Raw genomic sequence first — 10603 nt, 5'->3', positions numbered from 1 at the left:
ACACCATAGCTCATCCCAGCGCGGGGAGGGCGGCCCAGATGGCCTGCGCGCTTCTGCGCTCCCTGCTGGCCATCAGCAGCCACGTCCTGGACCGGCCGGAGCGGCCAACTGCGACTGCGCCCTCCGGAGCCCGCCGGGACCGTCTGGGTGCTTGCCAACGCGCGGACCTGGACCGGAAGCGGAAGTGAGGTCGAGTTCGCCTCGCGCGCTTCTCCCACCGCAGCCACTCCCAGCCCTGTGGGTTGGGTCGCTTTGCGCAAGTGCCGGAAGCGGAAGTTGTTAAGACGTTGGGGAGTTCTTGGGAGAGAGCCGAGTTTTCCTAACGCTCGGTGGTTTCGCTCTGCGGCAGCCTGAGCATCAGGTAAAGCGCCTTTGTGAGACCTCGGCAGCCCTGCTACCCGGCCCAAGCCGGATCCCGACCCCGTATCCTAGCCTGAGGGGTGTGGTACCCGGTGCTCTGACTCCTTCCTAGGGTCCTGGTGGAGGTACCGGGAGTCACTTGTCCCTCCCTTGGAGTGAGGCCCCGTGTCCGGCTACCTCCGCCATGGGCAACACGAGCAGCGAGCGCGCTGCGCTGGACCGGCAGGGCGGCCACAAGACGCCCCGAGGGGACAGCTCGGGGGGCTCCAAGGATGGGGACCGGCCCAAGATCCTGATGGACAGCCCAGAGGACGCTGACCTCTTCCACTCCGAGGAAATCAAGGTAATGGGGGTGTGGGAATCTGATTCCCCTTGACTAATGTTGAAATCTCCTAGATTCCTCCCCTTGTATCTCCTCTAATCATCAGAAGTGGGAGAGCCCTCTTAGCAGCTCAGGAACCTCTGTCTAATTACCGATATGAGAAAGTCACCCTGAGGGAGGAGGAATTCACTTCGTTTAACATCATTAAGGAAAAAAGGCAGTTCTGAGACAGGTTCAGATTCTTAATTAATTAAGATCGTGGCACTAGCAGTAATTGAGTCCCAGTCTGCTTTTCTCTTAGGTATAATTAATTTCACAGCTCTGAGAAATCTTCCACCACCTTTACGCAGACTAGCGCTTTTTGTAATAGTTGTGCAGTTAACTTTCAGTTTTGGAGATAAGCCAGAACATGTGTAGGGTGAACGTAGAGTCGAACAGTTGACCGCAGCTGCCAGAGGTCTTTAGTTCTGCTGAAAACTTGTGGTTCACCCTTTAGAGCAGGCATAGAAAAGTAATTTCACTTCCGGAGGTCAGTGAGTAAGTGAAACATCGGTCTGAAGGAGGCAGCCAGCTGCTCAGCTTCTCTCTCTATTGTTTATATATGACTTAATATTTTAAACAGGCCAAAGCAAACATTTTGCAGGCCAGATTTGGGCGTCCTGCGGCAGTCTGCTTTAACTCATTAAAAACTCTATAAAGACGGTTCTCCACTCCTGCTTCAGCCACTTTCCTGCTAACCACCTGATGTGGTCAGTTTCTAGGGGCAGAGCCCGGTCCAAGAATACTTGGTGATTCTGGCAGCTGATACGTATGTGGTATATCCTAAAGAAATGAACAACTAAATACTTAAAGGGCACTGCAACAAGTAGGTTTAGGAAAGATGACAGACACCCCTTACCCCCTCCGACACACACATTCTGTTAGTATCTAGTTGCCTATTAATCATCATTGTCCATTAGGCTAATTGCCTGGCAACTCATCCAGCTGTACTCATTTTTCCTCAGATGCTGGCCTGGGTAATCGCATTATTATCTTATATCCTCACCTGGATCTTGGCTTTGAGGCTAACCTATAAAGAGTCTGCTTTTACTTGGCCCTCCAGCCTGTGATTTCAACTTGCTTTCTGAATTTGTTGCATCCCTGAAGCTGTGTGCAAAGTGAACTTAGGAATCCTGTTTTTCCAATGATTTGAGATCTCTTTCCCTAGAAATAATTTTGGCCCAAGGGTAGCCGTTTAAGACACCGTAAGAATCAAACTACTTTCTTTAAGAAATATTTGTTCTTTTGCTGCTTTAAAACTCTTACAAGAAATGTTTAGCATACAGATGATCTGTAGAGAATGATTTAAATAATTTCCATTATCATTTCCACAGAAGTCACTGAAATGATGTAGCAGACACACTGGATTGAATGCTCGGATACAAAAAAAAAAGTCGTGAATTCTTTTAACTATACTTGTTCACCATTTTGGCTGTGGCTAGTTATCACACCCTCAGTGGAAAGTGATTGCAGTCTGTTCTTTAATCTGTAAATTTTGTTAAAGGTCACAGAATGCAGGTATCTTTTAAATGAGCTCAGGTCAGTATTTGAAATGAAGGTGCTAGAAACCTGCTCCAGACCTTTTAAGAGTCTATCACAGCCTAGAACTCCTGCTCTTTGGCTTCTGACTAGGAAAAATTTAAGAGATCCAAAACCACACCCAGAGTCAGATGTGTTTTTTTCTCTCGTCCTGGAATACCTCCTTTATACAGCGCTGCCCATATAAGAAGTTACTGTTTACCGTAATTAGGGTCAGTCTTTGTCTTATGTTTTTCTCCCTGGTGCCTGGACAGCACTCAGTGATTAGCTTTTGCCTTCCTCAGCACCTGGGCTTGCCAGTTTTCAAGTTGACAGCTCTGGACTTGTCCCTAATAAATTTTCATGTACTTCAAATCTTGCTTAATTAAGGGAGGAAAATGACATTTACTAAGCTAATCTCAAATTCATCACTGCCTTCTTGCAAGTGAGCTTTATAACTTCTAGAATTTTGACGACGACCTCCTAAATAACAGCAGTAAAGTAGCTAATAATTATGAAGCGCCTACTCTGGGTCCGACACTCTGCAGAGCATTTTACATGGGCTGTCTTGTCTCACTCAGCCTTCACAGTAACCTTAGGAAATAGCTACTTTGATTACCTCCATTTTGCAAGTGAGTTAACGAGCCGGAATATGAACCTGGGTAGTGACGGCTGCCTCTTTAGAATGAATTGTCAGTGTGAGGGTAATTGTCTCTTGCAGGGAGCTCACTAATGGCTTCCTGTTCCTGAGTCAAGCGCTCTGCTTCCAGGCTCCGGAGAAGGAGGAGTTCCTGGCCTGGCAGCACGATCTGGAAGTGAACGACAAAGCTCCTGCCCAGGCTCGGCCAACTGTGTTTCGATGGACGGGGGGCGGAAAGGAAGTTTACCTATCTGGGTCCTTCAACAATTGGAATAAACTTCCCCTCACAAGAAGGTAATCGCCTGGGTGTGTTCATCTATTTGTCTTAACCCAGGGCTGCTCTGGTTTCTGAAGGACTCCTGTGGGTGAATAGAAGAGGCTGTTTTTATAAAGTCGATGCTGAATGGAAAAATAGTTGTTTAAATATTAAATACTTAACATTAAATAGCTTAATAATTCACAGGGTTCAAATCACACACACCAAGGAGTCGTGCTAGGTTTAGAGCACACTTAGAAGAAAACGTTGCTCAGTTATGAGCATTTCCGTTTCACAGACACCTTTCACTTCAGATATTCTAGCTTTGTGTCTGTTCAGGCAGGACTTTTTTCAGAAAGAGAAGTCTATTCCTAGCGCAGTGGACAGAGCGGGAGTTGAGTCCTTGTTGGCTGAGCTGAGCCTCAGTGTTCCTCTCTGTGAGAAGGGAACGTTGGACCAGATGATCTCCGAGCTTCCTTCTGACTTGGACTCTGTATCACTTTTGTTTGAAAGGTACACATTATGTAGGCGCCCTTAGCACGACTATAGCCAAACACTTGCTCAGACACCCTAGCGTGGACGGCTGTCTCAGATTGTCAGTGGAAAAGCATCTTCACTAGTAAGTCCTCTTGATGAAACCAAGGAAGAAATCGTGCCCTGCTGGGCCAGGCCTGGTCCTTGATAAGGAGCCGCCTGCTTTTCCAGGGGTCTGGTTGGTGTAGGAGGGAGACACTCAGCCCAGTTACAAGTCATGCTAGTCAGGAGAACAAAACAATCAACTGAGAGAGGTTTCGTGAAACATTTTTTTTAGTAGTTATGCGAGTTGCTTTAGGGAACTGTTTGTACATCCTGTGAAATTGATCCCCTGCCCTGAGCTAGGCAAGCTGGCAAAGGGTAAAGCTTGGCGGGCAGCTTGCTGTTTATCTTGTGCTGCCATCCTCCTTGGCATCCAGGCTGCCAGGTGTTACTTTGCACACAAATTGAGGACAAATGACTGTTCGTTGACCTTTTGATGGTAGGAATGTGGACTCCTGGTGTCTGAGCAAAGCGAGTTTCCCAGGAAACCTCTTACGGTGCCGCTTCCTGGTAGCTTTTCTAGATTGAGATCATTATACTGAATTGTGTAAATTGGTTAAAAATGTTTATTTCTCGTGCAGCTGAACCCTTGATTTTACGTGGAAGTTTTGTTTTGTTCCATGGCTGGTTTTGCAAGTCAGCTAAGAGGGCAGCCCACCCCGCTGACCTCGTCTGCTTCCTTTTTTCTCGCAGCCACAATAACTTTGTAGCCATCCTGGACCTGCCCGAAGGAGAGCATCAGTACAAGTTCTTGGTGGATGGTCAGTGGACACATGACCCTTCTGAGGTACTCTTCCTCACGCCCTTGGTCCTCTGGCCGCCCCCACAATCCAGACAGATCGCCTTCCCGCAGAGACAGTTGCCAGGTCCCTTCGTCCTGCTGGTCGAAGTCCCTGCGTGTGGCCGAGCTAGATAGCAGTGCTCCTTGTCAGCCTGTTGGCATCCTTGACCGAGATGAGCAGGTGGGCCAGCCCGGAGATGAGACCTTCCAGCCAGGGCTGCTAGATCCTCTAAAGAACACCTCTAGAGACCTTCCACGTTGTGATTTCTGCCTGTCTGTCTCTTCCCAGCCGATAGTGACCAGCCAGCTTGGCACAGTAAACAACATCATTCAAGTGAAGAAAACTGACTTTGAAGTATTTGATGCTTTAATGGTGGATTCCCAAAAGTGCTCCGACGTGTCTGGTACGAGCAGTTATTTTATACCACGTGTGCGCCGGTGGGGGCTGTATAGTTTAGAAATACCTTGTTTCAAAGAGCCACAAAACTAATTCCTAACTCTGTGTCAGGTCAGGTTGCTAAAATCTAGCTCTGAGGGACCCGTAAGTCATTTTTTTGGTCATCTCCAGGATTCCGTAGGTCTGCTTGGCCACAGAGAGCAGACACTGGAAACGGAACCAGAGCTTGATCTCGTGCCAGGGCAGGCCCAAGAGGCCCTGGAGAGTTGCATCAGGTCGCTGAGGGGCCAGTACTGGGGAAGCCAGCCTGCTCGGGGCACCTGGAGAGTTTCAGCCCGACAGGTGATACACTGACCCCTCAGTGACCTTGGCATCATTTGCGTGGTCCATGAGCACCTTTTCAGAATCCCTTCGGGGCGGGGGAAGGCTCACCACAGAACAGGCTACACGGCACAACCTGCTCGGTATGGTCCTAGTAAAACTCTCCCATCTTCCAAGGATCATCCGATCGCCGAACTTTGAGTAAATTGCTTTGCATCCAAACCCACAGGAAGAAACTGCTTTTTGAAACAGTATGTGCTACGCAGGGAGAAGGATGCGTTGGCATTGACAGTGTTCACACCAGCTGCACTGCCCGTTCTTGCAGGGCCTCAAACCGTCCCAGGACCCCTGTGGGAAGCAGTGAAGGCTCCCCGGGACTGTGCCTGACCGTCTAGGAAAACGGGTTCAGTTCACAGGATGATTCTTCATTGTCACCTGCCTGGGCCTGGAGGTCCTGCCCCCAGGATCTCTTAACTCTTTATCAGCTCAGAACTCACACTGGCAGGTGGGCCACGTGGCTGACAAGTCATGTTATTGAGCAGGAATTGGAAATCCAAAAATAGCATTCTCCACTCTGGATAGCTGACTGGTCTTTTAGAGAAGTCATTTCTGTTTTATTCAGACAGGTGGGAATTGGGGGGTGGGGGAAATGCCCAGATATCCCTTACTTGCTGATAAGTGAAATTTTAGGCCACAATCCAAAGCTTTTAGTCAAGATTGTGCAGCAGAGGTTGCCTGGGGAAAGGAAGCTGATCCCTCGCTGCTGGGAAACCAACTGCAGGCTCTCCATGCTCTTCTCATACTTAGACACTCCCTTTCTCAAAATACATATTGACTCTTTTTTTTTTTTTTTTTTTCTTTTTGCGGTATGTGGGCCTCTCACTGTTGTGGCCTCTCCCGTTGCGGAGCACAGGCTCCGGACGCGCAGGCCCAGCGGCCATGGCTCACGGGCCCAGCCGCTCCGCGGCATATGGGATCCTCCCAGACCGGGGCACGAACCCGTATCCCCTGCATCGGCAGGCGGACTCTTAACCACTGCGCCACCAGGGAGGCCCCATATTGACTCTTAATGGCTCAGTTTTCTGCACTGAATGCCTTTCTCAGTTTCCTGCTGTGATAGGGCTGGGTTGTGTGAAGGGAGTCGGTCCCCTAGAGAATGACATGGAAGGAATTGGCGGAGCCAAGCCATCTCAGCTTTACGGGGACAGCACATCCCAGGTGTCTCGGCGGCCAGACACATCCCAGGTGTCCTTTGGATCGCAGCTCAGTCCCCGCCGGCTGGCCAAATGTCGCTAAGTGAGCGGCTTCGAAGCTGACGGAACACTGCACTTCTAGAAGCTTCTTAATATATCTGTATAATGGGGATACTCCAGTATGAGTTTAAGAGGAACCGGAGAGCGATGGAGGCAGAGAGCCTTTAGAGGTCAGGTCTTCAGCTTTTCGTTGTTTTAGTTGTGAAATCCGCCGGCGCCTCTGTGTGAACAGGCTGCTTTATCTTCGGTTTTATGCTGGCTGCTGGCGCGCCTCACCTGGGCCCGGCTGCGTAAGCCTCACTGGGGCCCGGCCGCGTAAGCCTCACTGGGGCCCGGCCGTGTAAGCCTCACCTGGGCCCGGCCGCGTAAGCCTCACCAGCCGGCGCGCCTCACCTGGGCCTGGCCGCGTAAGCCTCACCTGGGCCCGGCCGCGTAAGCCTCACTAGGAGCCTTGAGCTTCTATGTGGTACTCGCCGGCCCGGCCTGCAGCGAGGAGGACGCGTCGGCCTGCGGTGGCTGTTGGGTCGGGTCGCTGTGAGCAGCTTTCCGTGACTCTGTCCCGGACTCACTGCTTTGCCACGACTGCTGTCTGCCACCAGGAATTCACTACTCGAGTTTTATGCCTGTCACCCAACTTCCAGAAGTGTTTTCTCATTGCCTCTGCCCTTCCCCCTTGGGGCCAGGATGTCCTTCAAGAGAATATAAATCTGTACTGAGGGGACAGGAGACGTGGAAAACTAAATGTCACCCCAAATTGAGACTGTTCCCAGGACTCCTAATTTTCCAAGTAAATGTCCTGTCACCGTCTCCCAACAGAGCTGTCCAGTTCCCCACCAGGACCCTACCACCAGGAGCCCTACGTCTGGAAACCAGAGGAGCGGTTTAAAGCGCCACCCATCCTCCCCCCACATCTTCTCCAGGTCATCCTGAACAAGGACACGGGGATCTCCGTGAGTAACCAGACACCTGCCCAGACCGTCCTCCATGGTCCTGTTCAGCCACTCCCCTCTGTGCACGTCTGGCAGGGCAGCTCGTGAAAAGTTAAGTGTCACCCATCGGTGTTAACTGCCGGGGTCCCCCTCTGACGTGGGAACGGGCTACTCAGAAGATGTTCCCAGGGTGGGCCTCCCCATCCCACAAAGCCTTTCTGAGCCCTTCCTCTGGTGTTCCACTCCCACCTCAAATTTCATGACAAAATACACAACCATCTCTTCTCAGTAAGCTGCGTGGTGGAATTCCTCCTCTGGCCCCCAGATTTTAGAATCTTCTTTGTTTGGCCGCGCTCGGAATGTGGGATCTTAGTTCCCCAACCAGGGATCGAACCCACATCCAGTGCAGTGGAAGCGTGAAGTCTTAACCACTGAACTGCCAGGGAAGTTCCAGAATCTAGTTTTGGTCACCAAATTGCTTTCAGAAACCTCAGGGATCAAAATTTGGGGTATGTGGGTAACACACATTGCCTCTGGGACATTGATATTACTTATAAAAAGAAGTGGGCTTCCTACTGAATCCCGAGGAGCACCCCATTATTCCCTGCGTTTGATTTTCCATCCCGTTTTGATCTGAACTGCCCAGTTCCCCTGGCTCTGGACTGTGCAGTGTAGCCATAATTCTTGGGAGTCCAGGTGTTCTTCAGCCTTGTCCAAGCCACCACCTAACAGGCAGATGCTCCAGGGTGATCAGGTAACTGCTGCTGCTCTAGACGCCACACAGAAGTGGATGCATGTGTGCTGAGCAGGGGGCTGGAGGCGTACACGGGCAGGCATCCCCGCAGCAGTCATGGTGTGTCCCCCGGGGACTCGCTGTTCTTGGGGCCGCCCCGCCCCAAGCACGCACCTGACAGCTGAGCCGGCTTTTACTGGATGCTTTTTCTGTTTTGAATTAGCAATTATAAAATTGGGGAGTGTACGTTGGGGGGAAAAAAAAAGAAAAACAAACCTGGATTTCTGGCTTCTCTGAAAAAATAGGAAGGAGTGGCCACATTGCCTCGTACGTGAGCTCTTATGGAGGAAGAGCGCCTCTCCCCTCCCCCAGTTATCCAGTGCCTTCTTCAGGCTCCCCGTCGGAGTCTCAGAGACATGAGTTTGCAACACGCTGCTCAGGAGCGTTGAGTATTGATCGTTTCTTCCCGCTTTTTCTAAAAGCGCCTTCACTGCACGGCTTCCTTCCTGCCCCTCCTCCAAAGAGAGAACAGAGCCTGGCCCACAGTCTAGATGAAGCCTGGCCGGAGACGCACACCAGTGCGCCCAGCAGACGCCCCGAGAGCGCCCCTTAGTTGGAGCACCAGGCATGACCCCTCGCCCACCCAGTCACTGTGCACAAGCCCTTTCACTGCCTGACAAGGAAGAAAGGGGCCTGAGAGCCTGCCTCCTTCCCTCTGAAATCCAGTGCCGTGCAACACAGGGGAGAGTCTCCTTGATTTCCGAATCCTAAGTGCACACGTCTGCTTTTGCTCCCCGCAGTGCGACCCAGCTTTGCTCCCTGAGCCCAACCACGTCATGCTGAACCACCTCTATGCACTTTCCATCAAGGTAAGGACGCGTTGGTTACTTACGCTGTGTTTCTCCAAGTGCTCTGAGGCCCCCTAGCGATGGCACTACCTGCACTATCGACACTTACCTAAAGGGCGGCTTCCGGGGCCGGACCCAGACCCATAGGCTCCTCTTCCGAAGGAAGGCCCAGGAACCTGCTTTTATTCAGACCTCCTGCTGAGTCTCATGCTCCTTAAAATTTGAGCCTCCTGACTTAGTCCTGCCCTTGATGATTTCCGCCCTCTTCCTCAGGACGGAGTGATGGTGCTCAGCGCGACCCACCGGTACAAGAAAAAATACGTCACCACCTTGTTATACAAGCCCATATGAAGAGCTGGGAGCCGGCCATGGGCCCCAGGGAGCAATGTGTGCCACCGGGCTCCGCGCGTGCATGCTTCTCGCTAGACAGGATGGACTGTACATTTCCCATTTCACGCTCTTTAGAAGACATTTCATACCCGCCCTACTCGTACTGGAAGGTTTGTTCCAGACACAGCAGCTCCTGGAGCGCCTCAGTTTGTAACAGTCCTCTTAGCATCCGGTGGCTGTGAGTCCTGGGGCTCAGCAAGGCTGAGGGGAGAGGGGGAGCAGACAGTCTGCACCCCACACCGCGGTGCAGAGGACGGAGCAGGTCTAAATGTACATCCTCTGAACTGGTCACGGAGACTTTTCTTAAGCCAACAAGGAACCTGAGCCACTTTGCTGGTGGAAATCCGGGAAGCAGGTACCGAGGCCGCACAGAATTTCTCATCGTGTGTGTGTCTTGACTTGTCCCTGCTGAGGCCTGGCTGCGGACCTACAGCGAGTATGGTATTGGTCCTGCCTGTCCTCTGAATTCAGAGCAATAGATCGTCTTCCATTCCCTGCTCCAGGAAGGCATAATTTCTATAGAAATTAGAACCTGTCTAATTTCCAGATGAAGTTTTACAATTGTTTCTTACACTTATGTGCACTGAGTATTTTTTTTAAACCAGAGGTGGCTGACTGTACAGCCTTAGGGCAATTTTTAAATCACCCCAACTAGACTGTAGATCATGTGAACTGCGCTCAGCAATAATCTGTTCTCAGAACAGACTTGGAAAACCACGGCCAGATTTCTCCGTTAAGCTGGATGATCCTGCGGACTGACCACCGCTAGCTGGAAGGTTGTCCAGCTTTTTATTCGAATCGTAATGAGGTGACAGTGTTAGCAGGAAAATTGTGGAGAGGCACCGTGCCCTAGCCTGTGCCACCTTGCTTGGGACCTCTGGTCCCTCCTTAGCAAAGAAGGCTGTACCAATTGCTGTGCTTATTCTGGAAGGAGATTAGAACTTGCAGCAGCCTTCTGAGTTTGTGTGAGGAAGACATCCTTTGGACCAAAGCGCACATCTCCACACGGTTTGGAGATGCTGGAGTCATGCCCGTTAGTGAGGTTCCTGTCCCCAGGTCGGTGGACACTGTCGTCCTGTGCTGTGTTCCTGCTGGGAGACGGAGGAACCATATCCCTGATGTCTCATATTTATTTGGTGAACCTGAGTCTGGGATACCCTTTTTTGTTACTCTTTCCAAAACACTGAATGACTGTCACCTTGATGTACAGGTTTCAATAAAGCTTTGTAAAGATAACAGA

General features: G+C 50.9%; 1 protein-coding gene across 2 annotated transcripts; it reads left to right on the top strand.

Annotated features, from left to right (window-relative positions):
• The first annotated feature begins 275 nt into the window (after positions 1-275).
• On the top strand, positions 276-10603 carry PRKAB1 (protein kinase AMP-activated non-catalytic subunit beta 1). Of its 2 annotated transcripts, XM_060119129.1 has the most exons (7): positions 276-703; positions 3010-3173; positions 4405-4498; positions 4782-4896; positions 7280-7413; positions 8926-8994; positions 9247-10603. In XM_060119129.1, the coding sequence occupies exons 1-7, from the start codon at positions 545-547 to the stop codon at positions 9322-9324; spliced, it is 813 nt and encodes a 270-aa protein (XP_059975112.1). In that variant the 5' UTR covers positions 276-544; the 3' UTR covers positions 9325-10603. The 2 variants fall into 2 exon arrangements, with proteins under 2 accessions (XP_059975112.1, XP_059975113.1); XM_060119130.1 differs by lacking the exons at positions 8926-8994; positions 9247-10603 and adding an exon at positions 8431-8916.

Source organism: Mesoplodon densirostris, chromosome 15 (assembly GCF_025265405.1).
Source record: "Mesoplodon densirostris isolate mMesDen1 chromosome 15, mMesDen1 primary haplotype, whole genome shotgun sequence".
NCBI lineage: Eukaryota > Metazoa > Chordata > Mammalia > Artiodactyla > Ziphiidae > Mesoplodon > Mesoplodon densirostris.
Note: the sequence above shows the minus strand (reverse complement) of the source record. Positions and strands in the feature narration are given on the sequence as shown.

What these genes read in the sequence shown, in the direction of transcription:
- PRKAB1 (XM_060119129.1), top strand. Translation starts at nt 545, where the DNA reads ATGGGCAACACGAGCAGCGAGCGCGCTGCGCTGGACCGGCAGGGCGGC. An exon ending in AAAGTGCTCCGACGTGTCTG is followed by an intron (nt 4,897 to 7,279) that starts GTACGAGCAGTT and finishes GTCTCCCAACAG; the next exon opens with AGCTGTCCAGTTCCCCACCA. An exon ending in ACAAGGACACGGGGATCTCC is followed by an intron (nt 7,414 to 8,925) that starts GTGAGTAACCAG and finishes TGCTCCCCGCAG; the next exon opens with TGCGACCCAGCTTTGCTCCC.